Source organism: Amphiura filiformis, chromosome 6 (genome assembly GCF_039555335.1).
Source record: "Amphiura filiformis chromosome 6, Afil_fr2py, whole genome shotgun sequence".
Lineage (NCBI taxonomy): Eukaryota > Metazoa > Echinodermata > Ophiuroidea > Amphilepidida > Amphiuridae > Amphiura > Amphiura filiformis.
The window spans coordinates 33237525-33255545 of NC_092633.1; the positions used below are offsets into that span (position 1 = coordinate 33237525).

Sequence of the window (18021 nt, forward strand, 5' to 3'; positions counted from 1 at the left end):
TTCTGGCCCGATTTTGGTTTGATATCTAGGCCTATATGCGAGCGCAGCGCGCGAAAATTGTCAGTTTAATACAATTTTACGTGAAAGTTGATACACATTGGGTTCATTTTGCGCGAAGTGCGCAAAATTGGCTATTTTACACTATTTATAAGGGCATTTCGTGATCCACAGCATCATGATCATCCCTCCACCTTTCTCAAAAAAAGTTGAGATTTTATTTTTTATACCACTGGAATCCTCTTACCTTATGCATAATTCTGACAGATTAATTCGTTTAGCAAAAATATTGTGAAATTCGGAATCAACTGAAATTTTGAGAATAAGCTTTTTTCGTGGATACTGAAAAATGTCATAAAAAGAGGATATTAGGATCACGAAATAGTCCTTTAATTAGGTGTTTACCGAATGTGTGCGCATTTCAACATTTAACTAAGAATATTTTTTTTAGCTGGGGGGCAATCAAAGAAAGAACTAATAGAACATTGGTTAAGAAATTTTAGTCCTGATTTTTTTAAGCCGCGTCTTTGTCATGTGTATCTATACGTCTTGTTCAGTTTCTTCAATCCTTCTACTTCCGTATTTTTCCTCGTTTATTTACCAGAGAGGCTACCAGGAGTATGCCATCAAGCTGAGACAAGAGTTTTTTTACCTGTCAAGTTTATGGCGAAAACTGCGTTTAATGTTCACGTGAAACATACTATTTTAGCCCCCAATCAATGTTAATTTGAATGTAGGTTATAGGATGAAGTACGCACGGGGCACGAGAAAAAATTAAAATTTCAGACTGTTTTAACCCTAGAACTACGAATGAAGGGGGGTTGGGGCAACCCTCCCTAAGATTTTGTATCCGTCATAAAAAAAAATCGGGCGTTTACGCCCAAACGACCTTAGAAGCTAATCGTAGATCCATCCTTTGTGCTCATTTTATTGATAAAATTTTTACCCCAGCACCTTACCGAGGGTAGGGACGCGACGGCCATCAAAAATGGCAAGGGCGGGGTACAAAAGTATAGGTAAAATTGATTTTCGGCTAAAGATTCTACGAAAATGCGATTTTGACCAAATTGTCTCCTAAGTATAAAAGGAAATGTCTATTTCAAGCTAACTAAGAAGTAAAATGTCACCAACTCTTGGAATTATTTTACAAGAGCGAAATGAAAATATGGTGGGCCTCACCCCATATAGCCAGAATCAATTCCCAAAATTTGTTTGGACGCCCTCACATTATGACGTCATAGCGATATTATGGGGAATGTTTTACTTATTTTGGTATCACTGGATAGAGGAGACCCATAGCTAGCTATACATTTGATATAATGGTATATGACGTTTAAAATATGGGGTTCTCCCCCAACCCCGCCCTCTTGGTAATCCATGTTACAAAATATGGCTAAGTAGGCCTAGTATATAGGGGGTAGGGTTAATACCGAATATTGTCTGTATTTTTACACTAAGTCTACTTAGAAAAACGGAAGTATTTGCCGAAACGTGGAGGGGACATTTGATGTGTCCGCCCATTGCAAAATGTGGAGGGGACAAGAATGGTCAAAAAGGCCAAAAAATGGCAGCCGGGGGGTGCGTGACATAGCTGGGGGAAGCAACTTGCCCACCCTGGACAATTTTGCGGGATATTTAGCAGGGCAAAGAGGACAAAAGAGGAATGTAAGGGAAAGAAAGCCAAGAGAAAGGAAACGAGGATGAATAAAAAACAAAACGGAACTAGATAAAAACAAAAGGGAAGCATAAAGACTGAAGAGGGATGGGAAGGAAAAAGCGATGGTCAACAAAAGTAAAAAAGAGTGGGAAAGGGCAATTTGAGTAAAACAAACCACACACATTTAGAGCTATTTAATTTATATAGGGTGAATTTGAATGTGTACAGAGGATGAAGTACGAGCGGAGCGCGAGACAATTTTAAATTTCTTACTTAAGCCAAAAATCAAGGTATAATAATACCGAATGTAACCCGTGTTTTTACAGTCAACCTACATGTACTTAGAAAAGGGATTTGCCGAAACGCGGAGGGACATTTGATATTGCCCCCCCATCCCAAAATGTGGAGGGACATGCCCCCCGATTGACGCCCATGCTATTGGTACAGGTTTGAGCATTTTATTGGAATGGCATTTATTTGCACTACTAATGTATATGTAAGCCTACACCAAAATTGATATGTCGGCAATAGATGTATCTGTAATAGGAATGTTTTGTGACCATTTGGCATATTTGCAGAGGTGATTAATTCAAAGATGGCACGTAGTGAACTATAAACTGTTGTTTGCATCATTTGTTCATGCAGTGTGTGAAATATTAATATTCTACAGGGCTTGAAAATATATGTATGCCCTTTCGAAAACAGGCGTGTGGTGGGTGGGGTAGGGATGGGGTGTGGTAGGTTAGGTGGGAGGGACGGTAGGGGTCATGGGTGGGGTGGGGTTAGGGTTGTGGTACCTGGATGGGTAGGGTAAGAAGTGAGGTGGGTTGGTATGGATGGGTTGGTATGGTGGGGCTGGGGCTTGGGTGAAGTTGGGTTAGGATGAGCCCAGGAGATCAGTGAGGTAGGGGTGGTTGTGACTGTGGGCAAACTGGGGGAGGGTGAAGTTGGGTTAGGATGAGGTAGGGGTGGTAATATGGTTGGGGTGTGGGAACACTGTGGGGTTAGGGTATGAGTGGTTAAGGATAGTAGAGGTGAGGTTGGGGATGATTGGGTAAGGTTAAGGTAGGATAGAGATGGATTGGGTGAGGGTAGGGATGGAGGTGGGGTAGGTTGCAGGAGTAGGCCTAGTGGGAAGGGATAGGGTAGGTTATGAGTGGAAGTGGTGGGGGTAGGGTGATGTTGGGGATGGGTGATTTGGGTAGGATGTGTGATTGGGGATGGGTGGGGAAAGGGGTGAGGTGGGGTAATAGGGTGAGGTTAGGGTTGAGGTCAGGATAGAAGTTGGTACGTGGGTTAGGGTGAGAGAGTAGTGATGGGTAGGGGTAGGTTGCAGGTAGGTTGGGGTAGAGACGGAGTAGCCTACTGTTGGGTAAGGGTGGGGTGTTGCGGTAAGGGGTGAGGGGGACTGAGGTTTGGGATGAGTGGGGTAAGGTTGAGTTGGGATGAGGAGGATTGGGGTAGGTAGTGTGGCAGTGGAGGTGGGGTAGAGTGAGGTTGGGGGTAGGATAAATTAGATTGGTGGGGTAGAGGGATAAGGGTATGGATGGGTTCAGTGCTGGGTGTGTTTGGAGATAGGTGGGGTAAGATAGGAAGGTAATCCAAAAGCAGGCAGTTGTGAAAGGAGGCGAGACTTTTGGTTTTTGCGAGTTACCAATGAGGTAGGGCGCAATTTGTTGTGTTAGTGGGGAAAGCATGCCACCGTACTGGTAAATAACCAATTGCTTGTCACTGAGCTACTGAATGTAAATTCATCTTTAAAACATGCGAAATCAAGATCTCTAGATTGAGAATAATTGATTTTGTACCATCAATATTTGTTTATTTTGTAGAGGACCAAGGCAAGACGTCATTATAATGAAGGAGAACACCAAGATGACGAAATAGAAGGCCGGCGTATGTTTACACTAGAGGACAAAATTGATGCAGAAAAATACAGTGATGATCTGGTGAAATCTATGGAAGGCCATGGTAAATGAATTATTTCTACTGTTTTTTTTATCTTAGATTAAGGCCTACCATTAAAACAATGTGATTTCAAATTTTGAGTTGCTGAGCTCCTGAGCTTTTGATATCAGAGGCAAAACCATGTAAAAGAATGTGCCATTGGATAGTATGTACTTCCGGTTGTGGTTACCATAATTCACCACATTTTTGTTCACATCACCTAAACAAAACATATCTTGGGTGTCAAATTTTACTGGGGTAATGAGAAAAATATGAGCTTTCTCTGATTTCAAAATCTCAGTTTTGATTTTTTTTGGCCCCCACACACATGTAGGGCTAATGTTATCATCCAAATGGTTGCCTGGTTGGTTCTTTCTTTCTTTCTTTCTTTAATTGTTTGACTGTCCGGGTGGAAGCAAATTCATTAATCCACTGTGCAGCTCCAACACAATAACTGATCAACTTCAAACTTGGTATGGTGATGGGATATGGTGGCCTGATGTGCTGTATAGTTTTGTGCCATGTTATTTGCATATGTATGAATGTGAATGAGCTTATTTGCATATTGCATATTATTTGTATTTACAAACCTTTGTTGTTAATATTTACACACCATTGTGTGAGGCCACCTTAATTATGGACCACATAATTCTAGTTTAAAGACTTTTAGAAAGTAATTGTTACGAGTAGTAGTTGCCTGGTAGGTTTAAGATCCAACATTGCTTAGAAAATTCCTTTGAAGGACAATTTAAATTTTGTGGCATGTTGTTCAAACTATGAAATACATTATTATTATTATTATTATTATTATTATTATTATTATTATTATTATTATTATTATTATTATTATTATTATTATTATTATTTTATTATTATTATTATTATTATTATTTTATTATTGTTATTATTATTATTGTTCTTTTTCTAGAGCTGACATTTAAGTTTTTTCAAGAGCATGGTTTTGAGACTCCTATGGTTTTTCGAGAGCCAGATGGACTAGGATTAAGGTAAGTGATGATCAATGCTTGACATAATTAACACTATAAGTCATTTACAATGTTTAAAAGAAATAAGCATGAACTATGATGATACAATTGGCCATTTTATGCATGGAAAAACAGTGGCATGATCGACAGGAATTCTGTATAATAAACATAATTTTTCAACAGGTTCTCCATCACAAATAATAGAGGAGACAAGTAGAAAAAGTGATCCTGTTTGGGAATCGAACCCAGGAGCTTAGGTATATGAGACCTGTGCCTTAACCACTCGGCCACAGGAGCTTCATGATTACTATGGGCTATTAGCAGGAGGAGATAAGTTTTAAGTGACTGTTTATTGATAAATGATTCAAATTTCGATCAGCTTACTCATGAAGCACCTGTGACCGCGAGGTGAAGGCACAGGTCTCATGAATGTATTGCCGGGATCACTTTTCTACTTGCCTCCTTTATTATTTGCGATGGCAAACCTGGTGAAAAATAATGTTTATTACATTTCATGCTTATTATTGATCATTTGGTTGAACTGAACGAGGCAAAATATTTTGTACAGCAATTCTCTGATGGCCAGTCCTTTTAACCCTACTTAAAATCTTGATGTTATGTTAAGCCTTGCTCTTTACCCCAGCATCAACAACTGTATTAATCAGTATGTTTATTTTATATCATCTGTGTAGAATGCCAGATAAAGACTTTGGAGTCGATGATGTAAAACATTTCGTAGGTAAGTTCTTTTTTCTATAATCCAGTAAGGCTTATCTTTTGTTCATTGATTTTGCCCCCCTAAAAAAACCCACATCTAGCTACATCTGAAACTGTTTCAAGCAATCAACTATCAGCTCACAGTGGCGGGGGTGGGGCAAATTTTGCACAAACTTGCTGCAAAAAGTGGAAATGTTTATAATTTTGGGGGTTTTGCTTTAAACCTGGGAGGGGGCAAGAAAAAAAATGGGGGAGATTCCTTCATCCCCCAGTAGTACCGCCACTGTCAACTCAATAAAATAAAGAGCTCCAATGCTGGAGACAAGTCAGTAGTGGATCAAGAGATGGGAGTTTTGGGGACATGGGCCCATCCCTAGCACACCTTGAACAACAATCATGTATGATTATTCCAATTCACCTTAAAAGGGTGCAAAGTAATTTAAATCCATTAGCCTGACCTGAGCCAAGTCTGGATCCAGGCATCAACCATATAATTACAAAACCCCAAATTACTCTCAGCACTGAATGCTTGACAGGTTATGTTATGATTATTCTGCAAAATATGAATATTGAAATCATAATTCCCCCGGCAAAAATTGCCTATTTGGGCCCCCGCCCCCTAGTGCAAGGAAACAGGAGGGAGAGAGAGGGGTAAAAGAGATAAGAGAGAGGGGGAGAGAGGGAGAGGAGGGAAAGAGATATTGGAATCCATGCAATATGCAATACCATACGATTATTATCAATAAGCCTGGCAAAATTGTCTATTTGGGCCCCCGCCCCATACAGGCTTGCCCCCCCCCCCCTGGAAAAAATCCCAGCTACGCTGCTGCTAATATCTCATTTGTTCCAGGTGCAAGAAGAGTTGTGGATTGTATGGATGTAACCACACAGAAAGCCGAGACAATGACAATGGCACAGTTTGCTAAATACTTTTCTGAAACAGATCGACAGAGGCTACTTAATGTGATTAGTTTGGAATTCAGCCACACAAAGCTAGATGATTTAGTTCATCCACCGTCAGTGGTAAGCATGAGTGTTCAGTGTGGCATACCAGCCAGGATTTTCTAGGGGGGCAGACAAAGGGCAAGGTGATATTTTTGGAGGGGGGTGCCAAAATGGTCAGAAAAGGCCTCAACATTTAAAATATCACGATGGCCAGTATCTGGAGGCAGAATAAGATGTTCCACAGGAGGCAGCTGCCCTCTGGCTACACCACTGTGTGTGTTACATTGACATTCTGAATTAAAGTAAAAAATCCAGAAAATCTGATGTGAAAATTTGCCAACATGTAAAAGTGAAATAACCTGTGTTGGATATAGAATGTATTAAAATACTTGTGTGCAAACTTGGTTTTTAGGTGAAGCAGATTGACTGGGTGGATACAGTGTGGCCAAGGCATTTGAAGAAGACCCAGAGAGAAAGCACAAATGTCATTGCTGATATGAAGTATCCTAAAGTTCGAAAGTAAGTATTTTGAAGTATTTTTACTCTTTCAGCCTTCAGATCTTAAAAGGAGCAACAGAGTAAAACGGATATTGGGTCAGCTATTCAGCACATAGATTGCCAACATGATTTAGTGCAGTTATAGTCAGTCCAAGATGGGCTATGATGGGCTAAAATGTGGACCTATCACAATACCAAAAGGCATAATTTTTGGCCAAATTTAATACAAATTTTGAAAGTTTTTACAAGTTTCCCAAAAATGTTTGTCAAATTTGAACAATTTTTGCTACAGTGAAAATTTGGAAAAATGACCCATCCCATGCACATACCAAAATTGGCCTAGAGAAAGGGTTTATTGATATACCAAATGGCGGAAAATGCAACCCATGTTTGCAGCACATCCCTGTATGGTCATTTGTATTGAGTATCCCCTGGGTGAATTAATGTTAACAAAGAAGGTAATAGTGAATAAACCACACCCCATTCTTGATTTAAGTATCTTGTGTTGTAATCTTTTACTTTAAGGTACTGTTTAATGAGTGTTGGAGGCTGCTACACAGATTTTCATGTGGACTTTGGTGGAACATCAGTATGGTATCACTTATTACATGGTGAAAAGGTACTGCCGTTATTTTATTTTACTTATATCTGCAATATCTAGAAACCAAGAAACAAACAAACGAAATGATTCTGTGATTAAGAGGGTACTACACCCATGTGGTAAATTTGTGACTATTTTTGCATTTTTCTCAAAAAATAATTACACACTGGTAACAAAAGTTATGTATATTATTGGGGCAAGGAATCCGATTACTACACTGAAATTTCAGTGACTCAAGACAAGCGGTTCAGTATATATGATAGAAAACGAGGTACATCCTAGCGGTACCTTATTTCTGGTCATAAATAACAAACTGCTTGTCTTGGGTCACTGAAATTCCAGTGTAGTAATTGTATTCCTTGCCCCTATAATATACATAACTTTTGTTACCACTGTGTTATTAGTTTTTGAGAAAAATGCAAAAATAGACACAAATTTATCAAGGGGTGTAGTACCCCCTTAGGGTGTGTGCATGCACACAAATGTTTGATTACAGTGACAGACAAATCTGGATATTTATGAAAAACAACAGCAGTTTTGCTAAAGATATTATATACATTACAATTTTATAAATAAGATATATATATATTAATGACAGACCTGTAGTTATGTCACAAATATGTCGCAAGTCATTAATTGAATTGAGATAAAGGCAAACATATGGAGTAAAAAACAATAAAATACATAAGAAAATACACATACACAAACTTCAGAACTTTCCAACCAAGTATGCTAGACCTTTGGTATTTTCAGTATATGATAGCCTCCTGTGGCCCCCATGGATAAATGTGTATTAAATAATTGAATCATTTTGAAGCCAAACTATTTAAAATCATTGCTGTTGTTAGAGTGAAGATGCAATTCATGACTCCACTAGACGTTGATCCACAAGCCTCAGCACACTTTACATAATATTGCAAGCTTCCTGTCCCTTCAGTTTGAATATTATTTACTTACAGTTGATGATAGGCATAAAATGCAGGTACACATTCCTTTCACAGTGAGACGAAATGAAGTTATCGTCATACTAAATTGTCAAATTCAGATTAAAAAATTCTTCAAATCCCAAGTATGATAACAATAACAATAAATTTTTTCACATTCAACTAAAATTTTGGTAAAAATTTACATATTATTTACAGACAGTGTACCAAATTTGAGTAGCGTAGAAGTATAATTTTGCTTTCTATTTACAGAGAATTTATGCAAACCCACAATATTTTTGTTGCAGATCTTTTGGTTGATCCCTCCAACACAAAAGAATCTTGACATGTACCAGGCCTGGGTTCTATCTGGGAAGCAAGGTGAAATCTTCCTGGGTGACAAAGTTACTGAGTGCAGTATGGTTCATCTGTTAGCAGGCAATACATTCATGATACCTAGTGGTAAGTTACTGATAGCAGGCAATACATTCATGATACCTAGTGGTAAGTTACTGGTAGCAGGCAATATATTCATGATACCTAGTAGTAAGTTACTGATAGCAGGCAATACTTCCATGTTACCTAGTGGTAAGTTACTGATAGCAGGCAATACATTCATGATACCTAGTAGTAAGTTACTGATAGCAGGCAATACATTCATGATACCTAGTGGTAAGTTACTGATAGCAGGCAATACTTCCATGTTACCTAGTAGTAAGTTACTGGTAGCAGGCAATACATTCATGATACCTAGTGGTAAGTTACTGATAGCAGGCAATACATTCATGATACCTAGTGGTAAGTTACTGATAGCAGGCAATACTTCCATGTTACCTAATGGTAAGTTACTGATAGCAGGCAATACATACATGCTACCTAGTAGTAAGTTACTGATAGCAGGCAATATATTCATGATACCTAGTGGTAAGTTACTGATAGCAGGCAATACATTCATGATACCTAGTAGTAAGTTACTGATAGCAGGCAATACATTCATGATACCTAGTGGTAAGTTACTGGTAGCAGGCAATACATTCATGATACCTAGTAGTAAGTTACTGATAGCAGGCAATACATTCATGATACCTAGTGCTAAGTTACTGGTAGCAGGCAATACATTCATGATACCTAGTGGTAAGTTACTGATAGAAGGCAATACATTCATGATACCTAGTGGTAAGTTACTGCTAGCAGGCAATACATTCATGATACCTAGTAGTAAGTTACTGATAGCAGGCAATACATTCATGATACCTAGTGGTAAGTTACTGATAGCAGGCAATACATTCATGATACCTAGTGGTAAGTTACTGATAGCAGGCAATACATTCATGATACCTAGTGGTAAGTTACTGATAGCAGGCAATACATTCATGATACCTAGTGGTAAGTTACTGATAGCAGGCAATATATTCATGATACCTAGTGGTAAGTTACTGATAGCAGGCAATACATTCATGATACCTAGTAGTAAGTTACTGATAGCAGGCAATACATTCATGATACCTAGTGGTAAGTTACTGATAGCAGGCAATACATTCATGATACCTAGTAGTAAGTTACTGATAGCAGGCAATACATTCATGATACCTAGTGGTAAGTTACTGATAGCAGGCAATACATTCATGATACCTAGTGGTAAGTTACTGATAGCAGGCAATACATTCATGATACCTAGTGGTAAGTTACTGATAGCAGGCAATATATTCATGATACCTAGTGGTAAGTTACTGATAGCAGGCAATACATTCATGATACCTAGTGGTAAGTTACTGATAGCAGGCAATACATTCATGATACCTAGTAGTAAGTTACTGATAGCAGGCAATACATTCATGATACCTAGTGGTAAGTTACTGATAGCAGGCAATACATTCATGATACCTAGTAGTAAGTTACTGATAGCAGGCAATACTTCCATGATACCTAGTGCTAAGTTACTGATAGCAGGCAATACATTCATGATACCTAGTGGTAAGTTACTGATAGCAGGCAATACATTCATGATACCTAGTGGTAAGTTACTGCTAGCAGGCAATATATTCATGATACCTAGTGGAAAGTTACTGATAGCAGGCAATACATTCATGATACCTAGTGCTAAGTTACTGATAGCAGGCAATACATTCATGATACCTAGTGCTAAGTTACTGGTAGCAGGCAATACATTCATGATACCTAGTGGTAAGTTACTGATAGCAGGCAATACATTCATGATACCTAGTAGTAAGTTACTGATAGCAGGCAATACATTCATGATACCTAGTAGTAAGTTACTGATAGCAGGCAATACTTCCATGATACCTAGTGCTAAGTTACTGATAGCAGGCAATACATTCATGATACCTAGTGGTAAGTTACTGATAGCAGGCAATACATTCATGATACCTAGTGGTAAGTTACTGCTAGCAGGCAATATATTCATGATACCTAGTGGAAAGTTACTGATAGCAGGCAATACATTCATGATACCTAGTGCTAAGTTACTGATAGCAGGCAATACATTCATGATACCTAGTGCTAAGTTACTGGTAGCAGGCAATACATTCATGATACCTAGTGGTAAGTTACTGATAGCAGGCAATACATTCATGATACCTAGTGGTAAGTTACTGGTAGCAGGCAGTATATTCATGATACCTAGTGGTAAGTTACTGATAGCAGGCAATACATTCATGATACCTAGTGCTAAGTTACTGGTAGCAGGCAATACATTCATGATACCTAGTGGTAAGTTACTGATAGCAGGCAATACATTCATGATACCTAGTGGTAAGTTACTGCTAGCAGGCAATACATTCATGATACCTAGTAGTAAGTTACTGATAGCAGGCAATACATTCATGATACCTAGTGGTAAGTTACTGATAGCAGGCAATACATTCATGATACCTAGTGGTAAGTTACTGATAGCAGGCAATATATTCATGATACCTAGTGGTAAGTTACTGATAGCAGGCAATACATTCATGATACCTAGTAGTAAGTTACTGATAGCAGGCAATACCTAGTGTAAGTAAGCAATACATTCATGATACCTAGTGGTAAGTTACTGATAGCAGGCAATACATTCATGATACCTAGTGGTAAGTTACTGATAGCAGGCAATATATTCATGATACCTAGTGGTAAGTTACTGATAGCAGGCAATACATTCATGATACCTAGTGGTAAGTTACTGATAGCAGGCAATACATTCATGATACCTAGTGGTAAGTTACTGATAGCAGGCAATACATTCATGATACCTAGTGGTAAGTTACTGATAGCAGGCAATACATTCATGATACCTAGTGGTAAGTTACTGATAGCAGGCAATACATTCATGATACCTAGTGCTAAGTTACTGATAGCAGGCAATACATTCATGATACCTAGTGCTAAGTTACTGATAGCAGGCAATACATTCATGATACCTAGTGGTAAGTTACTGATAGCAGGCAATACATTCATGATACCTAGTGGTAAGTTACTGGTAGCAGGCAATACATTCATGATACCTAGTGGTAAGTTACTGATAGCAGGCAATACATTCATGATACCTAGTGGTAAGTTACTGATAGCAGGCAATACATTCATGATACCTAGTGGTAAGTTAAGTTACTGATAGCAGGCAGGCAATATTCATGATACCTAGTGGTAAGTTATAGCAGGCAATACATTCATGATACCTAGGTAAGTTACTGATAGCAGGCAAGTTACTGATAGCATTCATGATACCTAGTGGTAAGTTACTGATAGCAGGCAATATATTCATGATACCTAGTGGTAAGTTACTGATAGCAGGCAATACATTCATGATACCTAGTGGTAAGTTACTGATAGCAGGCAATACATTCATGATACCTAGTGGTAAGTTACTGATAGCAGGCAATATATTCATGATACCTAGTGGTAAGTTACTGATAGCAGGCAATACATTCATGATACCTAGTAGAAAGTTACTGATAGCAGGCAATACATTCATGATACCTAGTGGTAAGTTACTGATAGCAGGCAATACATTCATGATACCTAGTGGTAAGTTACTGATAGCAGGCAATACATTCATGATACCTAGTGGTAAGTTACTGATAGCAGGCAATACATACATGATACCTAGTAGTAAGTTACTGATAGCAGGCAATACATTCATGATACCTAGTGGTAAGTTACTGATAGCAGGCAATACATTCATGATACCTAGTGGTAAGTTACTGATTACTGATAGCAGGCAATACATTCATGATACCTAGTGGTAAGTTACTGATAGCAGGCAATACATTCATGATACATAGTGGTAAGTTACTGATAGCAGGCAATACATTCATGATACCTAGTGGTAAGTTACTGATAGCAGGCAATACATTCATGATACCTAGTGGTAAGTTACTGATAGCAGGCAATACATTCATGATACCTAGTGGTAAGTTACTGATAGCAGGCAATACATTCATGATACCTAGTGGTAAGTTACTGATAGCAGGCAATACATTCATGATACCTAGTGGTAAGTTACTGATAGCAGGCAATACATTCATGATACCTAGTGGTAAGTTACTGATAGCAGGCAATACATTCATGATACCTAGTGGTAAGTTACTGATAGCAGGCAATATATTCATGATACCTAGTGGTAAGTTACTGATAGCAGGCAATACATACATGATACCTAGTAGTAAGTTACTGATAGCAGGCAATACATTCATGATACCTAGTGGTAAGTTACTGATAGCAGGCAATACATACATGATACCTAGTAGTAAGTTACTGATAGCAGGCAATACATTCATGATACCTAGTGCTAAGTTACTGATAGCAGGCAATGCATTCATGATACCTAGTGGTAAGTTACTGATAGCAGGCAATACATTCATGATACCTAGTGATAAGTTACTGGTAGCAGGCAATACATTCATGATACCTAGTAGTAAGTTACTGATAGCAGGCAATACATTCATGATACCTAGTGGTAAGTTACTGATAGCAGGCAATACATTCATGATACCTAGTGGTAAGTTACTGATAGCAGGCAATACATTCATGATACATAGTGGTAAGTTACTGATAGCAGGCAATACATTCATGATACCTAGTGGTAAGTTACTGATAGCAGGCAATACATTCATGATACCTAGTGGTAAGTTACTGATAGCAGGCAATACATTCATGATACCTAGTGGTAAGTTACTGATAGCAGGCAATACATTCATGATACCTAGTGGTAAGTTACTGATAGCAGGCAATACATTCATGATACCTAGTGGTAAGTTACTGGTAGCAGGCAATACATACATGATACCTAGTAGTAAGTTACTGATAGCAGGCAATACATTCATGATACCTAGTGGTATGTTACTGGTAACAGGCAATATATTCATGATACCTAGTGGTAAGTTACTGATAACAGGCAATACATTCATGATACCTAGTGGTAAGTTACTGATAGCAGGCAATGCATTCATAATACCTAGTGGTAAGTTACTGATAGCAGGCAATACATTCATGATACCTAGTGGTAAGTTACTTGTAGCAGGCAATACATTCATGATACCTAGTGGTAAGTTACTGATAGCAGGCAATACATTCATGATACCTAGTGGTAAGTTACTGATAACAGGCAATATATTCATGATTCCTAGTGGTAAGTTACTGTTAGCAGGCAATACATTCATGATACCTAGTGGTAAGTTACTGATAACAGGCAATACATTCATGATACCTAGTGGTAAGTTACTTGTAGCAGGCAATACATTCATGATACCTAGTGGTAAGTTACTGGTAGCAGGCAATACATTCATGATACCTAGTGGTAAGTTACTGATAACAGGCAATATATTCATGATACCTAGTGGTAAGTTACTGGTAGCAGGCAAAACATTCATGATACCTAGTGGTAAGTTACTGATAGCAGGTAATACATTCATGATACCTAGTGGTAAGTTACTGATAGCAGGCAATACATTCATGATACCTAGTGGTAAGTTACCGATAGCAGGCAATACATTCATGATATCTAGTGGTAAGTTACTGTTAGCAGGCAATACATTCATGATACCTAGTGGTAAGTTACTGATAACAGGCAATATATTTAATATACCTAGTGGTAAGTTACTGATAGCAGGTAATACATTCATGATTCCTAGTGGTAAGTTACTGATAGCAGGCAATACGTTCATGATACCTAGTGGTAAGGTACTGGTAGCAGGCAATACATTCATGATACCTAGTGGTAAGTTACTGGTAGCAGGCAATACATTCATGATTCCTAGTGGTAAGTTACTGATAGCAGGCAATACATTCATGATACCTAGTGGTAAGTTACTTGTAGCAGGCAATACATTCATGACACCTAGTGGTAAGTTACTGGTAGCAGGCAATACATTCATGATACCTAGTGGTAAGTTACTGTTAGCAGGCAATACTTCCATGATACCTAGTGGTAAGTTACTGATAGCAGGCAATACATTCATGATACCTAGTGGTAAGTTACTGATAGCAGGCAATACATTCATGATTCCTAGTGGAAAGGTAATGTTAGCAGGCAATACATTCATGATACCTAGTGGTAAGTTACTGATAACAGGCAATATATTCATGATTCCTAGTGGTAAGTTACTGATAGCAGGCAATGCATTCATGATACCTAGTGGTAAGTTACTGATAGCAGGTAATACATTCATGATTCCTAGTGGAAAGGTACTGTTAGCAGGCAATACATTCATGATACCTAGTGGTAAGTTACTGATAACTGGCAATATATTTAATATACCTAGTGGTAAGTTACTGATAGCAGGCAATACATTCATGATACCTAGTGGTAAGTTACTGATAACAGGCAATATATTTAATATACCTAGTGGTAAGTTACTGTTAGCAGGCAATACATTCATGATACCTAGGATACCTAGTGATAAGTTACTGATAGCAGGCAATATATTCATAATACCTAGTGGTAAGTTACTGATAGCAGGCAATACATTCATGATACCTAGTGGTAAGTTACTGATAGCAGGCAATACATTCATGATACCTAGTGGTAAGTTACTGATAGCAGGCAATACTTCCATGATACCTAGTGGTAAGTTACTGATAGCAGGCAATACATTCATGATACCTAGTGGTAAGTTACTGATAGCAGGCAATACATTCATGATACCTAGTGGTAAGTTACTGATAGCAGGCAATACATTCATGATACCTAGTGGTAAGTTACTGATAGCAAGCAAAACATTCATGATACCTAGTAGTAAGTTACTGATAGCAGGCAATACATTCATGATACCTAGTAGTAAGTTACTGATAGCAGGCAATACATTCATGATACCTAGTGCTAAGTTACTGATAGCAAGCAATACATTCATGATACCTAGTAGTAAGTTACTGATAGCAGGCAATACATTCATGATACCTAGTAGTAAGTTACTGATAGCAGGCAATACATTCATGATACCTAGTGGTAAGTTACTGATAGCAGGCAATACATTCATGATACCTAGTGGTAAGTTACTGCTAGCAGGCAATACATTCATGATACCTAGTAGTAAGTTACTGATAGCAGGCAATATATTCATGATACCTAGTGGTAAGTTACTGATAGCAGGCAATACATTCATGATACCTAGTGGTAAGTTACTGATAGCAGGCAATACATTCATGATACCTAGTGGTAAGTTACTGATAGCAAGCAAAACATTCATGATACCTAGTAGTAAGTTACTGATAGCAGGTAATACTGACTATATTATGACATGTTATGTAGTTAAGACTAGTACATTTAAGTTACTCCATAGAACTTTCACTTGTACACAGTGTCTACACAGTGAGGTTTTTTTCTATCATTTGGATACTGTTTTCTGTCCTAATTTGACCTTAAAAGAACAAGACAGACTACTGCCTTTTGGGATTTCAAAAGAGTTCAAGTATTGCTTCAGCCTTATTTTGTAAATCTGATCTACTGAAAACTTCCTCAAATGTAATTAAGTGGCATTAATTGTGCAATTGCCAAGATGCGAGCTACTTGTACATCTTGAAGATTGAAACATGCAGATGTTTCAGAATTACTAATCTGGAAAGTATTGCTCTTTTTTTCTGTCCTGTAGGTTGGATTCATGCTGTCTATACACCCAAAGATTCCTTAGTGTTTGGTGGCAATATACTACATAGTTTTGCTATAGACAGACAGATCAAAGTCACAGCCATGGAAGACAGTACACATGTAAGTTTTGTTTGTCTCACTGAAATTTAGTGAAGCAATTCTTAGATCTTGCTCAAAATTGAAAGCATGTCGATGTAAGCAATCTCCTCATATAGGCTGTTAAATAAGGTTATGATGGAATACAGCACATATTTGTTCCCTATAAGCTGTCATATTACCGACATGTGTGAGGATACTGCTGCGACATCTTTATACCTAACATAGAAAAAATTATAGAAAAAAAATGCAGACCCTGGGATGCCGACACCACAGCCCTTTTGTGGTGGACGGTCACATATTTGTCAGGAAACAATCTTTTGATTTGACTCAAATTTTCATACAAGGATTAACATTATCAACTTATTTTCAGCACAAACTTTCAAAAAACTGTTAAAAACAAACCTTTTTCTCACTTAATAAATAATTTCTCCTTTCCTTTTGTTTGTTTCTCATCCTGCCTTGGCAGTAGTTTGTAAAGGCACTTTAACCTGTTAGATTAAGTGCGGGATAAATTGTTCATGTATAAATGTATGATATATAACTAGATCAACACTAAATGATATTTCTCCTTGTATGCCTAGGTTCCACCCAAATTCAGATACCCATTTTTCTGGGAGATCAACTGGTACTGCTTAGAAAGATATGTACACACATTAATGGGCAAGACCTACCTCAAACCACACCCTACCGGAAGAAGTCATGACGACGATGATGACGATGATGCTTCACAGGACCAGGAGAACATCCTGCCATCTGGTAGCAAGATAGAAAGGAAAGACAGTACTGATTCAGAAAGGACAATTGATGTTGGTATCAAGCAGGAAAGTGTCAAGGATGAAGAGGAGGAGGATGTGGATGTTGACGACGACAGGTCAAGTACATATGATGACCCTGACACGCCAAAGACTGACCACAGTAGGTCAAGTACACCCACAAAATCATTGTATTTTTCACACGGGCAAAACGGACACAGTACTGAGCATGTCGAGGACTCAACATCGCAAGATACCAAATCGGACATTGCTAAAGATGAAGGAGAATCAAGTCAAGGGTCAAAGGTTAAAAGCTGCTTGTGTAGTTTTGAGAAGAAAGGACTCAGTGAGATGGTGAGAGCTTTAGCGGGCTTTCCAGTGAACAAGAGAAATGTGCCCGATTTGATTACTGATGCAGATTCATTACTGCAGGATGCAAGAGTAAGTACTAGCATAGCATACACTGTGCACAACTTCTAAGTTCCCCCTAATATTTTTTAAAATAAGTTGAAAAATATTTTACGAAATGTAAAAATGTAAAAAGATATGTATAAACCTATTTATTTTTAACCCTGTGGACCAATTTTTAGCATCACACATCATTGCGTTCAGTCACAATGTAAGAAAAGATGCCATTTTAAAAGTTGCACCTGAGCCCATAGCAGTTAGGTTTTCTTTAACAAATGCATGAATAGGCCTGGCCTGCTGTATTGTTTGAGAGTTGACTCCTATGGACTCATATGCAATTTTTAACACAGTTTAAAACAGTCTCTTTTTTTACATAATGAACCATTGTGACTGAACACAATGATGTGTGATGCT

At 38.1% G+C, this 18021-nt stretch overlaps 1 protein-coding gene across 1 annotated transcript in view; it reads left to right on the forward strand.

Moving 5' to 3' along the window:
- Positions 1–18021, forward strand: part of LOC140155306 (lysine-specific demethylase 2B-like) — a 48707-nt gene that overhangs the window by 8349 nt on the left and 22337 nt on the right. The window contains 9 exon segments of the mRNA XM_072178090.1: positions 3487–3625; positions 4530–4608; positions 5280–5326; positions 6155–6327; positions 6662–6768; positions 7273–7366; positions 8580–8733; positions 16353–16468; positions 17029–17640. Coding sequence (XP_072034191.1) covers positions 3487–3625; positions 4530–4608; positions 5280–5326; positions 6155–6327; positions 6662–6768; positions 7273–7366; positions 8580–8733; positions 16353–16468; positions 17029–17640 — 1521 coding nt within the window.